This window comes from Atractosteus spatula, chromosome 13 (assembly GCF_055471065.1).
Source record: "Atractosteus spatula isolate fAtrSpa1 chromosome 13, fAtrSpa1.hap1, whole genome shotgun sequence".
Taxonomy (NCBI): Eukaryota; Metazoa; Chordata; class Actinopteri; order Semionotiformes; family Lepisosteidae; genus Atractosteus; species Atractosteus spatula.
The window spans coordinates 9,202,171-9,228,256 of record NC_142718.1 but is presented as its reverse complement, the minus strand read 5'-3'; the positions used below and the strand labels follow the sequence as shown (position 1 = coordinate 9,228,256).

Genomic DNA, 26,086 nt, shown 5'->3' with positions numbered 1-26,086 from the left:
TTTTAAATTGTATTGCTGGCTGTAAATATATTTAGTTGGCTGCATGTAGCCTTTACAAAAATATGTGCATTTTCACTTGTCTAGGTGTTTAAAAAAATTCAGTTTGTTTACTAAAATAAAAACATAACTATCACGGGCACAGGCATCTTCCTTCATATAGTACCAGCATCCTGCTTGCTACAACTTAATTCCTGGCAGATTTGGGCTTTAGAAGTTTTTTTTAAAAAGGTAATTAGCCTCATAATTCTATTTCAAACTGTTCAGTTAATCTGTTCAAATGTAAATATCAAACATTTAAACCTTTACAAATTTTATCAAACCAAATGCAGAAAGAAATCAATCCAACCATCAGCAAAATAGATAGGAAAGGCAGTTTGTTTATTGTTTATTGATCATTCAGAGGGTAATGGATTTTGGAGGAAATCTCCCCCAATTCCCCGCCCCAATACAAACAGATACAGACCTCCCACACATACACAAACACACGCATCCTCTTCACTCCTGAATCAAACAAACGTTACAGATAATGGTCATTGTAGTGCACGATAGTGAAAGACCGGTACATACCGGTTTTAGGGATTGTGTACTAGTTCACTTAACTACATTCTAAGAACCCCTGTCTGTGTGGCCTTGTGTCAAAAACACCTTCTTGGTTCTTTAAATCAAAATTGCAAAGGAGAAGAGGCGTGGCTAGGGAGTGATGTGATGTACGCAACAGCAGCTTTGTTAGAGGGTAGAGCGTGTTAGTTTGTACTCAGCTGTTAAAGAGTACGGAGTGCCTCTTGCAATGAAATTTGAAAGCTACGGTTTTAATATATAAGTGACATAAAATCTTAATACCGCAAGTTTTGGATTAAAAGGGGGAAGCAGGATCTTCCATTGTACAGTATTGACTGGATTTGAATTTTCTGTTGGGTGCTGTCTTCCTCATTACATTAACTAGAATCCTCAAGACTGGATCGACTGCATCCTTTATGATAAAGGGTGATAAAGGAAGGGGATTCTGCTGAAGCGTCTGAAGAAAAATACCCGCCGAACAAGCTCTGCAACAGCACAGTCGGTTGGGAAGAAACCAAAATGGGATTTTAGTATTTCGCAGTGTGGAGAACTGGGACGCAATCTGCCCTGTTTTGCTTTTTGAAACGGGAGCTGTATGGCAGAGCGCTGGACTGTCTCTACTGCGACCATATAAGCAGTGGTATGGTCTTCTCATGAGGACGTTGCAAGGGAACACTTCATTGAATGAGCACACGTTTTATATTCAGCTGTATTTATAATATTCAGTTCATTGTTCTGAACATCTGAAAACCAGATCCATTTTCGAATCTTCACTGAGCTCAAATGCATTTAATTGAAAACTTATGATTTTTAAGTGAGGTGCTATATACAGTTAAGGCATAAATATAATACCCGAATACTTTTTAAAAATGGGAAACAGTTTTTCCAATATATCCGCTTTTCAGTCCCTTCATATAGTAATGCTTGGTCTGGACTCCGCTGGAAAAACAACCGTTTTGTACCGACTTAAATTCAACGAGTTTGTCAACACCGTGCCCACCATTGGATTCAATACGGAGAAGATTAAACTAAGCAACGGGACGGCCAAAGGTATTAGTTGCCACTTCTGGGATGTTGGGGGGCAGGAAAAGCTGCGGCCTCTTTGGAAATCCTACAGTCGGTGTACGGATGGCATTATCTATGTTGTGGACTCTGTGGACGTGGACAGGTTAGAGGAAGCCAAAACAGAACTTCACAAAGTCACCAAGTTCGCGGAGAATCAAGGAACGCCGCTTTTGGTGATTGCCAACAAGCAGGACCTGCCGAAGTCTCTTCCAGTAGCTGATATTGAAAAACAGCTAGCACTTCATGAGCTAACCCCGGCGACCACATACCATATCCAACCAGCTTGTGCCATTATTGGAGAAGGACTGCACGAGGGAATGGACAAATTGTATGAAATGATTGTGAAAAGGAGGAAATCCTTAAAGCAGAAAAAGAAGCGATAACGATTTCCCTGTCGCTGTTCTCAAGAAGCTAACGAACTATATATATATACTTTTCGGGTAATATCTTAACGTACCCAAATTGAAATGTTTACTTTGCAGCGATTTTTTTTCGTTAACGACAAAATTACTGCTTTTAAGACTCCGTGGCAGTATGGTTAATTGCACGCAAGGTGTTTAGAGGGTGCTGTGTGTCATCGACGTTTAACCAAAAATGCATTATTACTATTAAACGGGCTGGCCCTGTTTGATGTTTGCTGCTTCTTACTGGATTCTAAATGTAGCCTGACAATTTATATTTAGGAGTTTATTAAAGCACTGTGACAGTGTCGGGACATTCCTGATAATACTATTCTTCACTGAATCTAAATGGATGGCTTGTTTTAAAAGTTTTTTTTTTACTTGCACGTGACGTGGATGTAAATTATACCTGAAGTCGACTAAAATCATGGCCCACTTTTCCAATTTCATAAATGTAATCATAATGGTAGAGTCTATAGTTATTTGGCGCCAGGTCTAGGTCCAAACCTGAAGTCAAAAGCGCACCATGGTCTCTGCAATGACATTGTCTTGCCACTGTACCATAGTAGGGTTACATTGTACCTGTCTGCTTTGTTAAAAAACACTGTTGTGTTTTTCAGTGTTGCCTGCAGCATTGTCCAGAATTGTAGCAAACACCTCTTTGCACTTTTTTTAACAAAATAGTTTAGTACTACACTGTAAAATAAGTGAGACTGTTTATGTATAGAGAAAAAAAAACGAAATAATTTAGCAGTATTTTTAAATTAAAATCTTTAAAAGCAACCTGCTTGTAGTACCTTGTATTAATCTTAGAAAATAATCTAAAAATTATAAGGATGGTTTAAAAATGTGGTGTGTGAAGACTAATACATCAACATTTTTTTTAACTTACCGGAAATGACATCATTACACTTTTTAACTCTAGACATGGACATGTGTCACAAGGTATCACTTGACTATTGTTAGGAATTGCTTTTGAGTTTCAAGAGAAGCACAGGTCACAAACAAGAGGAGACCTTCTAGGCCATTTGCCTTGTTTGGTTGCCAGTTATTAGTTGATCTGGGAGTCTCATGCCACCATTTTCTCAAAGAAGCCGGGGTGTCTGCTTCAATTGTGTGGCTGGGTAGCTTGTTTACAGCTGTGTTAAGAAATGAAACCTATTCTTAGCTTTAATTACACTTTCCCTTAGTTTCAATTTGTGTCTTCTGGTTCACTTACCTACTGCTAAATGTGAAGAAGCCCATCAGGTTGGCTGTTGTTGCCTTTGAGGATTTTAGATACTTGAAACACATCCCCATGTAGTCATAACTGTTTGATGTTTGTTGGTTTTTGACATACCTTTAAAAATCTGGTCAGTCTTCTATGGACTGATTCCAGAGCTACTCTTTTTTTTACAACAGGGGCCAATATCTTATGAAATTACTGAGTTTTTAAGCATCAGTAGTTATAGTCTGAAATGGTAACCTCTTCTAAAAACTGGCATAAAAGATCAGATAATTTGGTTAGAATTGGGTAGAAATAGGTATTATGGTTATACCACGGTGCTTTGGTATTGTAAGGCGTAAGATTCTGAGTATTACCTACAAAATTGCCAGATGTTCCCCCGTGAAGAAAATTTCTCAGGAAATAGTGCTTATTCCATGTGTTCTGCTAACTTTAAGTGTGCTTTAGAGTGTGCCACAATTACACTCAATAACAAAGTCTGCCAACAATACGTTACTAAAAATATATTGTTTTATTGTTGGATATGTACCTTACATGAACTTGACAAACCTCTTCTGATTATTTAAGTTTGTTGTATGCAGACGCCATACAGGTTGTATGTTTATTTGCTTTTGACCCTTTACTAGGCTGGTCTAAAGTGTTATACTAAAATTTGTCAAATGACTATGAGTCCTAGTCATTTATAGTTAAAATACAGAAAGTTGGTCTTATTTTGAAACATAATATGGGTATCCCCTTCATGCCTGATGCAGATTGTAATTAGAATAAAACAGTTCCTAAGTAAAAGAGCTACACTTTTAAGATGAAAGAGTACTTCAGTATGGTACCTTGAAAATGTCAGCAACCCATGAAATGCATTTGGGTTCATACCAGTGTTAATTGGGATGTTAATTTGCATACCTGCAATAGATAATTTTTCTGAATTGTTACTTTTTAAAAATTGAAACACTGCAAGTTTGTATAGACTGTTTCTCAAACTCGAATAGATATTCTACTATGTAACACTCTGCACATATCTCATGGTTTGCACAAAAACAACTGTGAATATTTTTATTTGTAATAAAGATATCTCCAAGTTGTCATTATAATTCCTCTGCAAAAGAATTTAAGAAAAAAACATTTTGGGAATCGAGACTCCTTTTTTAAGGTATGCAGATATTCAGATACCTGTAGTTGTTTCTCCAGCTGTAGTGCTATGCCACCGTCTACTGTAGGACAAGTTAAACGTTAGCCATCTACAAATCCTTTTTTGCTCTTTAGTTCCTTCTTTTTAAATCTCATCATTGCCAGGGCTAATACAGACTAATTTGCACAATGTCAAGCTGTCTATTCTATGCCTTCCCCTTAAAGCTTAATACTTTAAGGACATTCACTATTCTAGTTTATTTTGTGCAGAGCATCAATACAATATTAAATCAAGTAAAATAAGCCTTTTCATAGTATAAAATAAAAATGTTTTTGGTCAAAAGTAAATATGCTCTTAACTCATAAAATCATTTGAGTGCTCTTACTTTGACGTAACCAATAATTTAAGATTTCTAAATTACATCAAGACTGCATTAATAAAGAACCCTGTTAAACATTCATCACTTACACTGTAAAAGATGGGATTAAAAAGACCTCCCAGCATCTTTGTGAGGATGGGGATTAAATTGAATAATTACTGAAAATTCTTGTATGTATGTATAGATATTCTGGCATGTTAAAGAAACACTCTCATTGTAGTGCCAGCTAGTCTTTATATCTTTTTTTCCCTATGTGTTAGCACCAATTGCTTCCTGAATTGACTAGCCAATATTGGATATTTATCATCTGAAGTGCACCTGTCAAATTGTCTGTAGAGCCCAAAAAAAACCTTTCATAATCCAAATGTTATTTAATGCTATGCCAAATACAGATTGTTTTGGTTACTACACCAGCCTGAACGCGGTGTCTAAAAGAAAAAATGTAATTTGTCAAAAAAACTGCTGAAGGCCTTTTTTAATCCAGTAGTTATGTCATGAGATATGCATGAAACTCAAAAACTAGATCTCAGGTCCTTTTGAAGCTGTTCATTGTTTCAGTATTCAGCCATCATTCACATAAAAAAAAGACTTTTCCTACTTGTGTGCATCAGAAATGCATGTTGGTTTTTATATTAACATTTTGTTTTAAAAGATATACTTTGCAACCCTATATTGGATAAACCGGTCAGGAAATGGATGTACACCTGCTGACTACTATCACTGTCATTATTCACCCACACATTCAGCAGCAACAGAATAAACGTAAAACATCTATGCAATAAAACCACATATTTTCAAATGTGAGGTTATTTCTTTTACAAGAAAAAGAATACTCTAATAATTGTCTCTCATTGCAAATTAGTCTTTTGCTGTTGCATTTCTTTTGAAGGTTAACACAAAATTAATGCAGAACAGTTAAACTTGTCATATTCTGTACTGCTGAAAAAGTCAAGAGGGCATAAACAACTTTTAAGTTTTTATTTAGCTATGTCATCAGAGAATCAAGTCTTATTTACAACAAACATAAGAGTTTATACAGCAGGGCATTTACTGGAGAAATTTGAGCAAAATACTTATCAAAAGTACAGCAGTCAACCTGGGATTAAATACAGTACCCTTTGGTCTGAAGTATGCAAAAATTGGAAGTTCTCAGTCCCTGATCACCTTTCAGCAATTGTTCAAAACTCATCTATTTAGATATCAATTACAACCTTCGGCTACTTTCTTAAGTCACAATTACGTTGTATTGCACTACTGTTCTTTATTGTTCCTCTTACATTGACAATGTGATTTGTTTATTGCACTTAACAATATTGAATGCATCCCATTGGGAGTCATTACCACTTTGTATCCTTAATGACCTATATGCTGTTTGAGTTCTTGTTAATTTAATTCATTAATTCATGTTGTACATCATTGTTCCATGTACCTGCCTAATGTAAACTTCACACACAAACATATCTTTTACATATAAGTCACCTTGGATAAAGGCATCTGCTAAGATGCTATGGCACTGCTACTAAATACAACTGGAAATGTTCCTATGTAAGAGCTCCACTGCTGTCACCTACCATTTTTTGTGTGTTTTTAGGAGCTCCTGTTTTACTGCAACCTTGTAAATCAAGGTCCTTTGGAAGCAAAACAAAGATTTTATGATTGCCTTCCAGTTGTAGTAGGAGCAACACAAATATAAAATTGTAGATTTTTTAGGAAATTCACAAAAACATGAACAACATGGCTGATGTGCAAATTGTAACACCTGCAAGAACAAATACAGTATAATTCAACTCTGACAAGATGAAGAATAAAAACACACATTTTCAACAAGAGGAGAAAAGCCCATAATGAGGTTGGGTGAGGCAAGCAAGATTTCACAGTGGTTTCTTCTGCTCTATCCCCCCGCTGTGTGGCCCTGGGCAGGAAAGTGTTAATAGTTTAAAAGATGTGTGGAAAGTGATGGGATGGGCAGGCTTGGGGATTGACAAACACCTCATACAATGCAATTGGGACCTGCTGAGCTATTCTCTTTCAGTGGAGGTGGGGGGAGGGGGCCGACGGAGATGTGAAAACATTTTGCCATCCTTCATTACTGACTTCACCCAGCTCTTAGGGGATTACACATATCGGCGTGTTCCTGTTAGCTCAGGCCCCTACAGTGGGGGTTTTCTGCTCTGGGGCTTCATCTGCATTTTTCTTATTTCCCAAAACTTCTTCTTTCAAATGTAATTGCATGTTACGAAGCTGAAAATAACAAGGATTATTCAAGTGTTTTTAATTGCATTTGACAACATGTATTTACGGTGATCTCAATAATTTCCTTGCTGCTGATGCTAAGTCCTTTTCTATTTTGTTTTACCAAATAGAGTTATTTTCTTTTCATGCTTGGGGTATTGAAAAGTTGAGGATTTTACATCACTTTCGAAATACTTTATAATTCTTTATATGAATTCTTGATCGAAGCTTACATAATTTTTGAATTAGCCACCACATTAATCTACTTAGCCTTTGTTTCTGCGGAAAATGTAGCCTTTATTTTTCACTGTAAATCTGCTTGTTCCTAGAATAATTCAGAATACATTGGAACTCACAAATGCTCCCAAAGCTTCACAATCTCTGTAAAATGTCTACATCAGTGATATATGTATAAATATGCCATTTTTTAATTTATGTATTCTCCTAATGCACAAAATATATTCCATAGATGCATTCCTCTACTTGAGGTTTTTCAGTATTTTCTTCAGTAATGCATAGAAGTCAAAACTGTATATGCAGAAGTAAGATATACCTAAAATACAGTATATCAAATCACAAAATACTCAGATGACAACAATATGAAATAATCCAACACATAGAATAGTATTATTGTCTTGATTCATTCCTATTTCAGAAACCACTCCAGAGAATAATATTTCTGCGACACGGCAAATAATTTTGTGAATTCTTTTTCCAAAGTATAAGAATTGTGCTCTCCCATTCTATACTTCAATGATATTACAGAAATAGTGCCTTGTTATATTTTTTAATTTAATTGTTATATACATTTTTTAACGTTAACATTGTAATGCTCGAACTGAAATAAATAAAATGTCTGTATAAACTGCAAAGAAAAATCAAAAGCTAAAATATGTGGACTGCTTAAGTATTCATCCTCTTAACCTATGTGTTGTAAAAATGATTCAGAATCAGAATCGGCTTTATTGTCTCCATGCAGTGGAAATTTTCCTTTGGCCTCACTGAGACAACAGTAAAAGCAATGCATATACAGAGCTGATCAAGTATTCAGTGGATTTTACAGACGTAAACTATCAATGTAATAGAAATAGCAATACCATACAGTACATCCACCCATTTTCTAACTGCTTCTTCCAAGTCAGGGTTGCAGGGGAGCTGGAGCCTATCCTGGCAAGCAATGGGCACAAAGCAGGTTACACTTAAAATGGAACAGCAGTTCATTGCCTGGGAGACTCGCACATACTCATACCAGGGTCTAATTCCCAGTTACCCTAGCAGTATGTTTTTAGACTGTAGGGGGAAAACGGAGCACCTGGTGGAAACCCACACAAACCTGGGGAGAACGTACATACTCTACACAGATAGCACCCCAGGTCTGGGACTGAACCCAGGGATTCAATGCTAACAACTGCACCACCATGCAATACAATACAGTACAAGAACATAAGATTCACATAAGTGTGAGCTACATGCATATACTGTATATGCTGTCAATGCAATACTCTGAAGGGGCTCATACATCAGAGTTTCAAAGAGTAATGGCACTCAATTTCATGATAAATGCACTTGTCTTTAAGATCCCAGGTTTCAGGCAAATATCCGCCCATTAAGGCCAAGGATCTTTTGAAACAACTCGGGGATAAAGTAGTAGAAAGACACAAATCAGGTGTCGGGTATTGAAAATTGTAAGATAACAAATATGCCTTGGAGCACGGTGAAGTCAATCATTAAGAAGGGAAAGGGGTATCGAACCACCCAGATACTGCCTGGATCAGGCTGGCCCTCCAAACTGAGCAGCCAGACAAGGATGAAACTGGTGATGGATGCCACTGGGAGGCCAATTACAACTTTGAAAAAGGTACAGAGTTCCAGTGGCCATGATGGGAGCAAATATCCACAATATCAATCTCCACAAAGCTGGCCTGTATGCCAGGGAAGCAAGGGGGAAGATATTACTGAAAATAAACAACAAAGAATTGAAGTATAGAGCAAATGTGGCAAACAGATTTGTGGTCAGATGATGAAAAAATGAATGTCTTTGGTCTTAATGTGAAATGTTACATCTGGTGCAAGCTCAACACAGTTCATCACCCTGTCAGTACCAACTCTACTGTCAGGCATGCTGGTGGCAGCATTATTTTATGGGGCTGCCTCTCATCAGTAGAAAGTAATTGTAATTGCTAAAAAGCTGTTACTGCTGTCAAAGGTGCTTCCACCAAGTCGTGATTTAGTGGGGTGAATAATTGTGCAATCAACATATTTTGATTTTTCTTTGCAGTTCTTGCTGACGTTTAACTTCTCTGACCATTAAAGATGTCTGTTTGAACATTCATGCTTTGATGAAAAATATTCACTGTGGAAAATGTATTAACTTTTGCAAAGAACTTTAGGTATTTCTTAACAGTCATTTCAGACTGCACTACTTCTACAACACTCAGTGCTGAGGACTGGTGATGTGAATTCCAGGTTCCTAAACTCTTATGGGATTGCATCATTAAAATGGATCCAGTGGTAATAGAAGGGAGATGCAAACTATAAATGTCATTTCTGAGACCCCATGGTGAGTATTTTTTGCCTTTAAGCTCCTGTCACAGAGAACATAAAAGATCTTAGAAAATAATGAAGGAAGACTTTCAATACAGAGACTCTCAGATCTCTGTGTCCCATGATCATTAATGGCTTTGGGTTTTGGAGACAGATAAATAGAAGTAGCTCAACTGTTGTGACAGAACTGGAAAAGCATTACAGTGAAATGCAAATCACATAACATACAGTAGCTGAAGTGCTCAGAGTAATGCTTTGAAGTGGGATGTGGTATTCTATAGCATCATAAGTGTCCATTGAAGTTTTAATATTTTGAATTGCTGACTTTTCGTTGTAATTATTCTGGGAATGCTGAGTAACAGTCCTGCAGAAATGTAAGGCTTTTTCACGTTTGTATCTGTGGTACAGACAGTGTATGTAATGACTTTTTTTTATCTACGTTACCAGTTTTTTACAAAGTCATTATTTTAATTTTTCATACATTCTTTTTCAGGTAACCCTAGAAATTGGTATACATCACATCTTTTCCCTGGCAAGTAATTGATGCTCCCAGAGATACAAACTTAATACAAACTTAGCTTGCTAATTATATTTTTTTTGTTTTTTGAGGTGGGTAATTGCATACACCTGAATATTTCAGCCCTCTCTGACATTTGGAGACACACAAATTTATAGACTTTATTTTTAGGTAAATTTTTCTTAACTGTTATTTTTTCATCTGCCTTCATTGCAGAAATATGTTGAACATGTTGTTTCTTTAAGAAAAAAATAGCTTTTTGCTTGGAATAAAGTTAAGATAAAAGGCCTCATTTAGTCCAAAATGAAATAATTTTTATGGTGGCTTGTCCAGTTAGATGATAATGCTCTGGGTGCAATGTAGAAGGTTATTTTTTTAAAGGATGTTCTTATTAATGTTTCCAGTCTCTTTATTGTGTGGTCAGGGTAGGTAGTAGGCACTTTTATTTATTTTAATTGTTATTCTTCCCTTTAATTTTGAATTGTATAGTAATTTTTGTTGTGTAGTTTCATAGAAAAAAAATGGATTGATAAGTTCACTTTCTTTAGTAATTTTAAAAAAATACTGTTCTTTTTCCTAAAGAATATTGGCAGGTTCTTGGGTTAGTAAACCATATGGTCGTGGCCTAATGTTTTCTGATAATTCCAGACATGATGTCTTCTGAATGTAGACAACTGGCTAGAGTCCGATAATCACTCAGAAAAAGGTGGAAACTTCGACAAGTTAGGGCTGCCTTGCTTTAATGAAAGTCTTGCAGAGAGAGAGGTATACATTTTTTAGGAATATCTTAGATTCAAACAGGTTACATGGATATATCTGAGCTTAAAATAACTGCATTCTGATTTCTACTTGTTTTTTCTTAGTTTCATCTTGCTTTAAAATGCCAGTCATGTGCTATTAATGGACTATTCTGGAAATGCTGTATGCCTTAGCCTTATTAACTCTTTCTCTGCATAGTAATAGCACTCTGTTTATTGATGGAGACATCTGTGACTGCTCAGAAACCATAGGAACTGAACAAAAAAGACAGACAAAATGGAGAATTCTGAAAAGGCCTGGCACAAATACAATGAAAACTAATAAAGATAACCATAAAGCAAGCAGAAAACATACTCAAATGTTAAAACCTTAATCTGTGCTGCAACATTCTGTAGAATTGAAGGAGCTAGTTACCACATCCTACTGTACATGGAGGCTATGTGCACAGAAGAGCTGGGGAGGGAGACTTTTGAGAAGAGAGGAAGAGATGTGACAGGTGTGAATATTTTTGCAAGATACAGATATTTTCGCAAGAGCGGTAATTTAAATAACTGGAGTTACAACACAAACTGGGCCTACAACACTAACAGCACACTAAGAGCAAAGCTAATAAAAAAAAACACTTTAGTTCTTTTCTGCATCAGTTAACTATAACATTATAAGAAAAACTTACAGTAACTATTCCAGACCCGTTGGTATTTGTGTATTTAAGGAACTGTGAGATGTTCATACCAAGATAAAATAGTTCAATTTTCGCTTAATGTGGGAACTGTGCCCCTAGAATAGAGTTGACAAAGTGACACATTTATAAAAGGATAAAATTAGACCAGGAAACTATTAACCAATGAAATTGTCTTACATCTATTTCTGGTATGGATAAGGAAACAATAGTTAGAGATAAGCTAGAAAAATATTTACACAAGAATAATGTGTTAAGTGGATTAACACAGCAATATGGATTTAGAAAAGTAAATTATTGTTTAACAAACTTTAAATTGATTATCGCAACGAGCAAGAGAGACAGCTGATAGTAAAGTATATAACATATAACATAACATGCTGTGGCTCATTGTGTAGCGCACTGGTCTGCGGGTTTGAGAGTCCAGGTTCAAATCCCCAAACTAATGTGTGGTTGGCACAGACCTGGGTTCAATCCCCCAAAGAAAAGAAAATATAACAATGTTCAATTTCCTGAAAGCTTTTGTTTAAACACAGAAAAAAGGCTAATGAACCATAAAAGAGTGGCATCTAAGGGGAATAACCTCTAAGCAGACAGTCTGTCAATTACTTGGTCATTAAAGATTCTATAGTACTATTCATAAGAGTAGATGTGTTGAAAACCATATAATACATAGACCTATAATAATGAGGAGAAAAAAGAAGAATGCAAAGTTATGTAGTGCTCTTCTTCATAAAGAAGCAAAAAAGTGCTTTTAACATGGGATGGGACTCACTTCATCTATTATAAAAGTGTAGCACCTACTTGTGTGACATGCAGAAGCTATTATCTGTCATGTGCCAACACTGCCAATACACAGCAGATCACAGGGGGCAGTGAGAATTTGCTTCATCAGCTAAATGAAGGAGGAACTTTACAAGAGCTGTGTTATGCAGAGTCAAGAGTACACTTTAGCCAGAAGAACATGGTTAACAGCCCTACGTTTATTTATAATGCCATGGGATTTTTAATGACCAAGTAGCCAGAACCTCTGTTTAACGCATCTTGCAAAGCATGCCACTTCCTAAATTGCAGTGTCCCTGCTCACCATATATGAGGCATTGATTCCAGATTTTGATGCAGAGAGGAGAGAGACTACTAGTTGTCCACTAACACCATTTACAGTTACAACTTGATTTTCCTTCTAGGGCTGCCATCTCAGTGTTAACCAGACTCACCTTGTTTAACATCTAAGCTTTGATGAGATCAGGCATAGAAGATGGCAATGTTATTATTTTAAAAAGTCACAATCATGAATGGTTTGGCACTTGTTGAACTAAATTTAATGCCAGTAGGTGCAAAGTGATCTAGAGAACGAAAGAGCATATATTATGCATATTGCATTGGTGATTCTGAATGGCAGGAAGTTAATCACTTCCTGGACATTTATGCAGATTGATATTGTCATCAAGACAATACAATGAGAAGAAAATTGATTTTGGGTTAGCATTGTTGCACAAGAGTCGTGGGTTCAGTTCCTGGGTTATTATCCGCATGGATGTATATCAGCATGGATTGTATGTACTCCCTGTGTTTGCGTGGATTTCCTCCAGGTGCTGTGCTTTCCTTCCACAGTGTAAAGACATACTGGCAGGATAATTGCCTTCTTTCAAAAGTGGTCCTGATGTCATTGTGTGCATTTTTGTGTCTGTCTGCCCTGCGATGGACTGACCTCCCATCCAGGGTTTACCCTGCCTTGATCAAAGTATACAAACTCATGCAGGGTATAGACACAGTCATCCTAGAGGGTCATTATTTCAAACTCAGTATTGAAACAAGGACGTGAGATTAAGTTTGCAAACTAAAAGGAAATTAAATGATTGGAAAAATAGTTGTGATATTTCCTCAAATTGTTGTGAATATCTGCCGCAAGCTTCTTTTTAGGTTTCCTGACCTTACCCACATTTCCCAGAAAGCAATGACCTGCCATTCTCTATGACTGTCTTGGTAGAGAGCAGAGCCTCTTGTTAGTCCATCTGTTCCCTAGATTGATTAGCTCAATCTTGGAGAAAAAGTTTTCGGAAAAGTGTTTTTGGATTTGTGAGAGAATTGGAGTTTGGAAGCCTGTAAGCAGCTTACCTGTACAGCTGTGTTTATAGAGGGCATAAATGGAAGAGGTTTAGTTAGAGCTCACAAAAGTCTTAGATGTTTATTGCACTGTTTGTTTTAGCATACAGCTGTGTATGTGTGTCCATTTCTCTAAGACCTCCCTATTTAAAGATACCTATGACTGCACCACTAGTAGTGATACAAAATATGCAGTGCACACATTACATGCAGCGGTGCATAAAACAAGCACAAGAAAAACAAGTTGAATATTAAATGTCAATCTGTAAAAGATAGTTTTCAATTTAGATGTAAAACTGTTAACTGTATCAATGTCAGTCTACAATTAAATCATTCCCAGTCTAGGTGCTAAAGAAGAGAAAGTTCTTTTGCTGAATGATCTGTTGAGTTTCAGATAGTGATAGGATTTCCCAGGCAAGAAATTGAAGGCTGTGTTTAGAGGTGTAAGAAGTTGGCTAATGTAATTAGGTGTTTACCCTTGTAGAACCTTAAAAGTCAGGACTAAGTTATAAAACTTTACTCTGAACTCAGCTGGCCAAGCCAGAGAAACATGAAATTACAAATTCAGGCTGTTGGGTTATGAACATTTTGTAGCCTTTTAAGACTGGATTTAAAACAGTAGGAAGCATGGCATTTCAGATATACACACAATAAAAAAAAAATATTATAAGCTAGTCTTCTGTTGAGTGGGGCAAAAACTTATAAGATCACTTTATTAGCCATATACAATTTGTTGCATTAGGAATGTGTCTTTTCACATACCCCAGCTTGTTCTCCATGAGACACACAGACACATTAAATGGGAGAGAGAAGCTTGGGGTCAGAGCTTATATGAGCAAAACTACTCAGATGTTAAAAAAATGCACCATAGTTGAATCAAAATATTACTGAGATTGTTTACAGATAAACTGTGGAACAAATTTCCATTCTATCAATAACCAGGTTGGAAGTTTCACTTTTCTGACGCTATTATGAAAAGCCTGTCAGTATTACCAAAGTATAATACCAAAGTATTATCAGGGTGAAACAGGAAGGTGTTCTGGTCCATCCAATTATTAATGTAACTTGAGCAGTGTGTTCAATAGGAAATGGCTAAATTGAGGTCAGAATCTGCAAATAAATGTGAGATTGTATAATAGTAAACACTAATACCAGACGTCTTTCTATTAGAAAAAAATAATCCAATGGAAGCATATAAATGCTGAACAAAATTGTCCCTAGAGCCAATTCCTGTACAACATCTAACATGAATGTATGCTTTGGTGAAGATTGTTGCCTATTTTTTCAGTCCGCTAACTTCCAGTTAAATATTTGAGCCAAGAGTGAATAATACCTACAACCTATTCCAGTTTACCCAGAATGGTAGTATGACCGATTGCATTAAAAGCAGTAATAAGATCTACTGTAGTAAAATAAAGATGGAAACAAAATCTAAATGATTGCTTATTTGTACACCATTAACTACCCTGACAAGTAGCATTACACTAACGATTTAGACTCAATGAAAAGGTTTGTATTGTGTTATTAGATAAATGCCTTTGTGGTGGAATTAGTTTATTCTAACATGTTGGTCAAAAATAGCCAATTGAAAAAAAAAACATAATTACAGGGCAAGCTTAAATCTACGTTGTGCTATTAATGAATTGAAAAACAAGGTGTTTATTTACACAATGTACTGCAGTAGTTACTTCAGAGCACAGAACTGAAAAACCCTGTTGAAAAATGAAAAAAGGAATAGAGTCTAAAAAACATATATGTTTCTTCTTAGACACTTCATCTCAAAGCAGCTAAGTGAATTTCAGGAGAGTAATTTCACCGAATTATACATTACAGGGGTTGGTGCAGGCTTGGGGTACTGCTGGTGCTGAAGAGGACGTGCTGTAAAGTCCTCTTTTCACAGTTCTTTGTTGTACTGGGGTCCTTCAATTTGAAACTCTGAGGTGGAACCACACAGAAAATAAATAATTCCACATCAGGGTAAGATCCTGCAATTGTTCTTGAGCTTCATTTAATTAAGGAACAAGTAACAGGTTTATTCCATGCTGAAAAGAGAAGAAAGAAAACACAACGTTTTGGCCGTGGAGCCTTGTTTGATCCAAAGTAGACCCCACAGCCAAAACGTTGTGTTTTCTTTCTTCTCTTTTCAGCATGGAATAAACCTGTTGTTACTTGTTCCCTTGCAGCCTTCTTATGCTGACGCAGCTACCCACCTGAAGTACTTCACTTAATTAATACTAGTTGTGTATAGTAATAAAAAATGTAATACAATAAAATTTTATTTTATTTATTTTGCCTTACAATTTTACAACAAAGGATCTGCATTCAAGGAATGTGTGTGATGAATCGTATGTTTAAAAATTGGGGGTGACATGGTGGCACATTGGGTAGCATTGCTGCCTTGCAGCATTGGAGTCTTGGGTTCACTCCCCAGCCTGGGAAGCTATTTGTGTGGAGTTTGTATGTGCTCCTTGTGTATGTGTGGATTTCCTCTGGGTGTTTTGGTATGATGAACATGAAATAGGGGCTCTCACCTGGCGCAAGCTTCAAGTCCCAACTCCTCTTACTGTGAGCATATATTGTGACTGTGTTTTTGTGTCTCCCCATCTTTTGTATATGTGTTACTGTCTATTGTCTTATCTTCTGTTCTATTTATATACTGCGCCTGAGTGACTAATGAGAAACGCCTTTCACTATACTATGCACTTATGTAAGTATAATGACAAATAAAGTTGAATTGAATTGAATTGTCCAATGTAATTATGGCAGTAATGTTAATGCCCCTTTTGCACCTGTGTGATTTTTGTGTTGAGCAGGTTTCAAATGTGCCAAGGCAAATTCCTGTACATGACACGTACTGGCGAAAAAAAGAGATTCTGATTCTGATTTTCTCCTCCTTGTTCCCTGCTCCTTGTTTCTTCCCTCTCTCTGTGCTCTTAATGTGATCTTATATTGTGTGTTTCTGTACTGCTCCTTGACAATCATTAACCCACAACTTACCTAGGTATACTAAGGTAAACTTTACAATTGTTTCTGCTCAAGGCACCCCTCCCAGATCTCAGCAAACATCCTCTCAGCTTTGAAGCTGGAACTGTTTACTCTGCCAAGTGTCACAGACTTTATCTGAAATCCAAGAGACACTTCTCAGTCACCTAAAACTGTAACAATATGTTGGCCCCTTTTCTGGGCTGTGCTCTTGGACATGCCTTAGTCGTTTGAATCCTGAGTGTGTCTAAAAACACTGCATAATGAAAATGTTTCCAGAAAGACTTTCATACTCAAGTGTAATGAAATATAGCGGGGAAACAAGACACAAACGTCTTTAGAGAGTAATGATAATATACTGTAGTATAGATAATAAACTATATTGTAATAATAGTATAGATAATAATTAGATCGTTATTTTTCATTAAAAAATGCAGTAGTATCCAATGTTCCGGTTACTCAGCATTTTGTAATAACAGTCATGTCATGTCAATTTATTGCAGTTTTTATAGAGATAACGTTCCTTTTTTTAGTCATCCATAGGGCAGGAAACAACAAGCTGAAAAACTAACAAATATGATGAAATCATATACTGTATGAAGACATGATGGGTTTTTTTTAGGTGGATGGATTATCACCCTGCTCATACCTTGGAGAATGAAGCATATACAGCAGTTCAGTAATTTTGATAATTTACTTTCTTGAAGAAAACATTTGGATTTTTTATTCATGAATCAGGAATAGCTAAATTGACTAATGCCTATTCATAAATCTCTGCTGAGAATTCCAAGAAAGGTCACAATCACATACCAAAGACATAAGACCAAATATAAATTTAAAATACAATTTTAAAAGACATAAGAGTAAAACTCATTACGCTAAAATATTAATTTCACACCCCTTTAATCTATACCATTTTTTAATATTAGACTACCAATCCTCTACGCATTAAGCATTTACTGCCGTAACCAGAGGCTCTCAGACAGATTCTGTGTTTTGTTACAAATTATGAGGCAGCTGCTTCTGTCATACTGCAACCACATGGTCTCTTCTGAAATGTAAATTGAAACAAAAATAACTCTGTTAATGTGCTAATTTAAGCTTTTAAAACAGGCCTCAGTTATAGACGCCTGGATTGTTTTTAGCAATGTATTCGGCTGTGAAATGATTTTCAGATGAATTTGCATGAGAAGGGGCTCCACAACTTGGCCATATCAGTATGCACATTTGCTTAACTCTTATGAGGCACCGTCCAGATTTGAAACATTTACAATCCATGAGCTTCATATATATATACAAAAACTATGATTATTCCTTTTTATAATCTTTTTTTTTCAGTTATTTTTGATTGTTTAATTATTAATTATTTCTGTGTTACCAAAGAAACCAGCAGAAATATAACAACAAGCCTATATGAATTTGAACATGCATTCTAAGTGCATTCATTCGAAAAACAAAAATGCATTATTCCTTAATATATGATTAAGAACTGCAGCAGGGTGCTGCAGTGGTTTGCATTTATGCCTCCCTGGGTGCTCCCTGTGTGGAGGTTCTATGTTTCTGTGTGCCTTGCAATGGACTAGCATCCTGTCCAGTGTATCAAGCTTTGCACCTGTTCCTTGCAGAGTTGCTTGCCCCCACAACCCTGAACTGGATACAGTTATTTTGAAAAATAAATGGATGGTTCTGATTAAGGAATCATGAACTTATCTAATACTTCACCCTGTCTCTGCCTCAGAAATTAAACTGCTGGTATGCACAGTTTCAAAAGCTGAAAGTGTATGCATGATAATATAAAGGATGAAAAACTTTTTGTCCCTGAGAGATAATGAAAAAATCTTTCTAAAATTGTTGATATTTTATATCTGCAAAGACACACAATTTGTACAATTTGCTCTTTCTGTAATTTGCAAATGTGTCTTTTATGTACATTACCAGATAGGATAGATAAAAGCTTAAGTCGGGATATTTTAATATAGCTTTTCTTGTTTTTATTCTGAAACATGTAAGTAACTTTGTGATACAAAGCTGATTTGATTAATTAAAGTAATAAATGAAGTTAGATCAATTTCATGGAGAAGGGGCTATTCTGTTGTATTTATTTATGAAAAATAAATTATTTACTTTCCACATCTATCATATATTAATATTTTTCTGGTTATGTTTTTTCTGCTTCAGCTTATAATTTATGTCACATTTGTCTTAGGAAATGAAGGCATTTGTCACTAATTGTAAAAATTAAAGAGGAGGATAGGAATTAATAATGAACTGCAAAGCAGAATTGTAAGCAAAGATAAATATAGACATTATGAAATTAGTCACTTGGTAAATGGGCCTTCTACAGAATTTAGTAAATATAATTGAAGAGCTATTGCCATTTTTAATGAAGTGACACACCTGCTTAAAGAAGAAGTTAAATGTCAAAAAAAAATAAAAAGCTAAAATATGTTGATTGCTAAAGTACCTCATTGAGTCAATAGTTTGTGAAAGTATTACAGCTGCAAGTTTTTTTGATTAAGGCTCTGCTAACTTTGCACACCAGAAAGGTACAATCTTCGTACATTTCTTTTTGCAAACTTCAAGCTCAGGGCTTGTTTATTTGCTCAGCACTCTTGTCATAAATAAATACAAAACAGCCTTTGCCCACTTAAACTGGCTATTGGTTCAATGATAGATGTGGGTTCTTGGGTACAAACACTCTCACCGGGCAATCCATGTAATCTCTTAAACCTCTGTCTCTTAATGATGTGTACATACATCTTATATTACTTGTTATATTATATTTCTTGTTAAATATATATATAACATATATATAAGATATATAAGAAACAAGAAATTTCTTATCTTTCTTGTTCACAGCTCCCTTGACTGCCCTCAGCAACCATCCACACCAGGCACTTTCCATTGCAACGGAGCTCGCCGTATCACCTGCAAGTACACATCTAACACCACACTCATTCAAGGCCCCTCAGGACAATTCCAGATCACTCAGATGACATCTTGTACCTCCAGCAACCTTATTTACTGTATCTCTTGTAGTAAATGTTCAGCCATCTACATTGGGGAAACAAGAAGGAGACTCGGGGTCCGTTTCAGAGAACATGTTAGGGCAGTGAAGATGAAAGATTTCTCCAAGCCCATGGTTTCTCATTTCACCTCTGATGGCCATGATCACACTGATCTCTCCGTCTGTGTTCTCAAAGATGGTTTTCCTAACTCCCACATCAGAAAGACTACTGAAACTAAAATTATCCTGCAGCTAGGATCACACCTTTCCCCCTCTCTCAACAACAGACTCATTTTCTTCTAAATTCAATTCAAGGTGCTTTATTAGCATGACCGATGGGTACAATCAGTGTTGCCAAAGCAAATAAAATAATGAATTCTCTCTATTCATTGTTGGTTTCATTTCACACCTCTCCTCACCTATCCTGACTTCATACTGATTGGCCACTCTGACTGTCCCCTGCTCCAGCCTCAGGCCCCTCCTCTCTCCCAGCTTTTGTTCTCCTATGCTACATTACCTTTGCTTACTACCTTGTCTTTCTCACACCTGAAGAAGTCTCCACGGCAGAAATGTTTTGTTTTCTTTCTTCTCTTTTCAGCATGGAACAAACCTATTACTTGTATCTTATATTACAGCTGATTTATGTCAACTGTAATATATGAGGGATGGCAGGGTGTCACAGTGGTTTCCATTGCTGTCTTGCAGTGCTGGGGCCCTTGGTTGAATTCTTAACCTGGGATACTGTCTGTGTGGAGCTTGTATGTTCTTCCCATGTTCATATGGGTTACCTTGGGTGTTCTGGTTACCTCCCACAGTCCAACAACTGATGGTCAATTGGCTTCTGAGAAAATTGGCCCTGATATGAGTGTGTGTGTCTGCGACGGACTGGTGTCCCGACCAGGGTGTACCCTGCCTTGTGCCTAAATACTGAAATAGGCTCTTGCTACCCCGTGGTCCTGAATTCACAGAAAAGGTTACAAACTGGATGGATGGTAATATTTGAGACCCAGCAATGCTGGATAAAAATCCTTTCTTTATGCTGGAGCTGTTGTTGTGGCCACAAACATGGAGATTCTTTAAAGGGGAACTGCAACGTTATTTTTATATCTCAGGGTTAGACAGAATCAGCATTGATGAGTGCCTTTCAAACCACAGTAATAGTAACATGTACACAGTAACTTCTAAAACCTCCAATTCTTTTACAAAATGGAATTTCCAGGTATTCACAGCACCATATTCTGCTGTTCAGAACGAGGCAACAGATGCATGCAGATCACGTTGGAAACTTCCTTGGTGAAATATCTGCTGCACAACCTGTACTTCCTGCTCATACATCACATTACATTAGTTATTACAATGATTAGTGAGCAGGAAGGGCTGCGTCATGTCGCAATTCATGGGAACTCTCACATTTGCCTGTGGCAAAACCAGGTTTTGCAACAACATGGCAACTTACAGATCATGATTTTGTGTTTAATTCGAAATTTGTAAAATTTTCCCGTACCGTCCATGAATTTATTTTGTTACCGAGATTTAATAACTGAGAAATTGGTCTGAGAAATTGGGACTGCAGTTCCCCTTTAACCTGATTGAGAAATACAGTCTCAGCATAAGAATAGTATGACAGTTTGGCCCATCTAGTTTGTTTGGTTGCTACAGTAGTAGCAAATTTACTAAGGATTTTACTCAGGCACTTCTTTGAAAGAAACCAGAGTATCGACTTGGATGGCATGGCTGGGTATCTTGTTTCAGATTCTCACAATCCTTTGTGTAAAGAGTTGCCTCTCCTGTTTTAAATGCACTTTTCCTTTGTTTCTAATTGTATGCTCTGGTTCATGTTTCACTGAAGAGGTCTATTGGGTTAGATTTGTCAGTACCTTAGAGTATTTTGAATACTTTAATCAGGTAATCTCACAGTCTTTTTTCAAGACTAAACAAGTGAGTTTTTTTTATCCTGTCAGAGTAGGACATTCTTTTAAGGCTATGAAAGTAGCTGGTATATACTCTTTTCAGGACTGATTCCAGAACAGCAATATATATATATTTTTTGTAGTGTAGTAACCAAAACGTTTCTCAATATTCTAAATCATTTTATTTTCTAAATTATTAAAGTTTGAAATCATCTTTAAACTCTTGTTCTCATTGTTAATTTAAAACATGTCTTAAAAAACATGTCTTATTATCTCTCTCAATCTTTTTTCTTTCTCTCTTATTATCTTCCTGCAGCTTTTAGAATTACAGAAAAAAAGCTTGTGGTGATAATGTACTGTATTTGAAGATTATATCTACATAATCTAAAAAAAATAGTTAAATTAGAAGTGAAATCTAAACAAGAAGTGAAATTAGAATTAAGCCAACACTTTAAAATTTAACTAAAATTGGAGTTAAATGTATTGCTTCAGATCTTTTTTTGTCCAGAATAAAAATAACATGTGAAAAGTAAACAAAATCTGATGTATTTGCTATTGTACAAGAACTAAACAGATAATTATTTAAACTCTTCCTTATATCTAAATGCATGTGATCACTCTTCGGCTACAGAATAATTATAAGGCAAATATTGTTTTATTATATATTAAAAAAAGAAATTATATAATAAAAACAGTAAATATTGATACATATGATCAGTTCTAGTTCTCAGAATTGTTGTTAAGAATGCCCATATCAAAACAGAGAAATTAGACAGCTTCTAGTACATTAATTTACTATATTACCATTGTAAAGCCAACATCTACAGTATATATAATATATTGCTTGTACTTGTGGAAAAACCATGGGCTTAACATGTAATGTGTAGTATCACCACAGTAAATAAAAGGTTTTGAAACAGGCAATTTCACAGTTGTACCGGGACTGTCTCCGGGGCTGTAATCCATGATGTGGCCTCATTTGCTAGTGTTGGTGTGTGTTTGCCGAGTTGGGGGAAGGGTGACCTGGGCTGCAGGGGGGTGGGGGGTCTGTAGGCCTAGGGAGAATGTACAAATGTCGAATCTGAGTGTTTGGAAGCGACATTACATGGCTGAAGGCAGCAGAATGAATCACAGCAGTAAATCAATTCCCAAGGAGAGAAGGATAGGTCTCGCTAAAACAAGACCCTGCATGTGAAAAATCGTTTGTCTGGATTCAGATTCGGATTTGTATCAGATATGGAAAGACACCCAGAATGGAAAACCAAGTTGCTTGATGAACATTTCTTTAAATATATAAACATCATAGACTCCTGCATAAAGCATCATGAGGACAGAGAAATAGAAAAAAGCCAAACAAGCATCGCATTGTTAGGACCAAGGCAACTGTTTTCAGAATAGCTTGTGACATACTCATAATCTTATGCAAAGCTTTTTCCCATGAAGCCATCAGTAATTCATACTCCTGACTTAAGCCTTTGACTGTCTTTGGAGTGTTTCTATCTGACAAGCCCTTAGTATAGTGCAGCAGAAAATGAATATAGAATTCAGAGTTAATATCTTCATCTATGGGCAGAATGTAACCAGTGCAGTTTAGAAAAAAAGAATCAATAAAGGCGTAATAGCTAAAATAGGCAATGGGCGGACAGACTTTGAAACAATCTGCAATGATTCTCATATATTTTTAATCTCACTGAACTTAATATATTTCTATATGTGAAATATACAGTACAGTATGTAAATAAATTGTTGTGCAGAAATTTGTTTTTCAGTGTGATGTATGTATCCTGTGTAATATCACCTCCTTTGCTGAGCACCAATAGCATTTCGTTATTTGGACTGCCTACTAGCACAGTATCTTTTTAGAATTTGTGTTTGAATGCAATATTTTTTATCATGAGCTATGATGTTGTTTGTTAGTTGCTATTTTGATTTAAAACTATTGCAACTGGTAACAAGTGTGAAAAATCTTCTGCTCTTGTAATAGCTATTATTACAAGTTAGGGAGATAAATTATTTGATAAGCTCAATGACAAAAGAAACTTGCTGAATAAACAAAATGATCAGCATGATTAATCTACAGTCAACAGTGATTCTGGAGAGCATATCATGGATGTTGTGGAGGTTAGGATACATTGCAGAGGATATTAAAAATCATGTTTTATATGAAAATATTTTTTAAAAAACACTTCAAATTTGTCCTGTGTCAAAGGATAACATTTTACATTTTTATCTATAAAAAATCGTTACCTCTGGCTTTCTTAAAAATATATTACCTTTAAATTGAAACCTAGAGAAACTGAATCTGATTCACAGACAGTAAAAACTGGGTCAGCTTTTGCTACTAAAAAAGGAATCAACAGTTTTTGTCAACTTCTTTTTCAAGTGGTTACCAAGTATTTTGTTACAAAGCTCATTTTTTGGCCTTATTTTATACTATTTTTCATTAAAAAGAGACAGATTAGTATGGACTCAACATTTATACACAGTAACAATACCACAGTTTAACCGCAAAAGGATCTAAACAGAATATAGAGAGGTGGTTCAAGATCATTATGTTTATGGACAGATAGGGGAATATTTTCAACCTGTGGGATTTTCAGCTTGTGGTGTTGACCATTTAACAGGAGTTAACACCCCAGTATTTCTATATAAAAGATCTGTATCTTTTACTTTATCAACTTTAATTGTGTGCTTATTATAATACTCTAAAATTAATTTCATATTCACTTTGCATACTTCAAAAGCAAAAAATATCACTTAACATATTCTAGATTTCCATATAGAAATAAAGGACTTACATATACAGTACTTCTTCTTGCTGGTGTATTTCTTTAAAAAAGATTCTTATTTAATGAAAATGTATTCAATGTTAATACAGTTCATTTCCATGGCATCAAATATAGCGAACACCAAGGTGCATCTCCTAAGATCTTCAGGAAATGTTTTTGGAGTTGCTCCAGCTTCTAATGCACTGTCTACCTGTTCTCTGAGCCATTTTCTTCACCTCCATTTTGTTAAAATATTCACTAGCATGCCCTAGCTGAGTGGATTGTTTCTGACTTGGTCTTGACAGTATTCCATATATTCAAAAATCCTTTAACAAACTGCTTCTGACATGCAGTTCCTTTGCTCTTCTCTCTCTTTCAGTTCATTTGCAACTGTGTAGCCTTGTTTTTCATTACCCTTTTAGAACAGCTTTAACTTTGTAAGTAAATTATAGAAGTCAAAGCTCATCTCTTTTTCACTCTACCAAACTTTTAATTATTTTCTTGCCTGCTCTATTGTAAACTGCTAGAGAAAGCATCAGAAACTGTCAAATGTTATTGGTTTTACTGCCAACTAACGTCCTCAATTATGTTTTTCCAACAGTATTGTCACAAATGTTTTATTATTCACATATACACATATACCCATGCTGATATGGGAAATGCTGAAACAGTATCTGAATTAATCGGACTGAAGTATGTTAAGTGTAAAATAAACTCAGCAGTGAATTCAGTGCCCTGTAAGCAAAGCCAGCAAACATTCACATTTTATATTCCACGTGTTTTTCAGCTATTTAGACAATTAATGGTTCAATTTTCATAGAAAAACATTCCAGAAAGTTAGATATGGGTCAATATGAAGAAATGTTCTGTATATCATAACAAATAATAATTGCATCTTTGATTGTTTGTTATTAAATTATTTTTTTCTACCATTAAAATATTTTGAAAATCCATAGAAAATCTGATTTGAAACAGAAATGGAAACACATTCCAAAATCCACAAGGGGTTAAAATGTGTTCAATTACATTTCAGGGAAAACTAACATAATTTAACTGTTGTTTGTTTTCAGATAAAATCTACACCAACTGCTCAGCACTAGTAGCTTTATAATCAAATGTTTTTAGATTCCAGTGGTTATAAGCTTAAAGTGGGAATACCTTTGTTGATATCAGGTTGAATAAGAAAAAATCTTCATTAAAGCTGAATGACTCTTCTTAGCAATGTGAAACTCTAGGGAGTTTTCAACTGCACTCTGGAAGGACAATATGTACTATGAAGTAAAAAACTTTGAAGGTCATGTTACAGCCATACTTGTCAAGCAACACTTTTAATTATTACTAGGCTGGCAGATGGCTGTCTTCTTCATGAACATTTTAATAAAAAATTCTTTAGCTGTGGAAAGGTGCCTTGTTTTATAAAGTAAAACAAGACATTTATATTGCACAAAACCAAATGTGGTAGAGAGGTAGTATACTGATATAGAAATACATCTAAACATTGTACCTGTATTTTTAAGGACATAAGGCTGCCAGGTCTTAATTAAATCTGCCTGTTTTCAATTTGTCCTTTATACTCTTCCTCTGTTTTACAAAGGAGTTGTCCCTGTTTTCAATTAACAATTCCGCTATGTTGAATGTAATGTAAACTATTTCACGTAAAAATATAAAGTTGTTTACATTTAATTAACTGGTGAATAAAGAGATAACTTTTAATAATAAAAGAGAAGTACATGTGAGGGAAGGCTAATTAGATACTCCTTTCCCTATAGCTCTTAAATCATACTTTTAGGTACCCTTGCATATTTTCAATTATTCAGAAAACTGCAGT

General features: G+C 35.7%; 1 protein-coding gene across 1 annotated transcript; it reads left to right on the top strand.

The window, feature by feature from the left end:
* Nucleotides 1-737: 737 nt before the first annotated feature.
* On the top strand, nucleotides 738-4,337 carry arl4ca (ARF like GTPase 4Ca). Its single transcript, XM_088930735.1, has one exon. The coding sequence runs from the start codon at nucleotides 1,428-1,430 to the stop codon at nucleotides 2,004-2,006; it is 579 nt and encodes a 192-aa protein (XP_088786861.1). The 5' UTR covers nucleotides 738-1,427; the 3' UTR covers nucleotides 2,007-4,337.
* The last annotated feature ends 21,749 nt before the right edge of the window (nucleotides 4,338-26,086 follow it).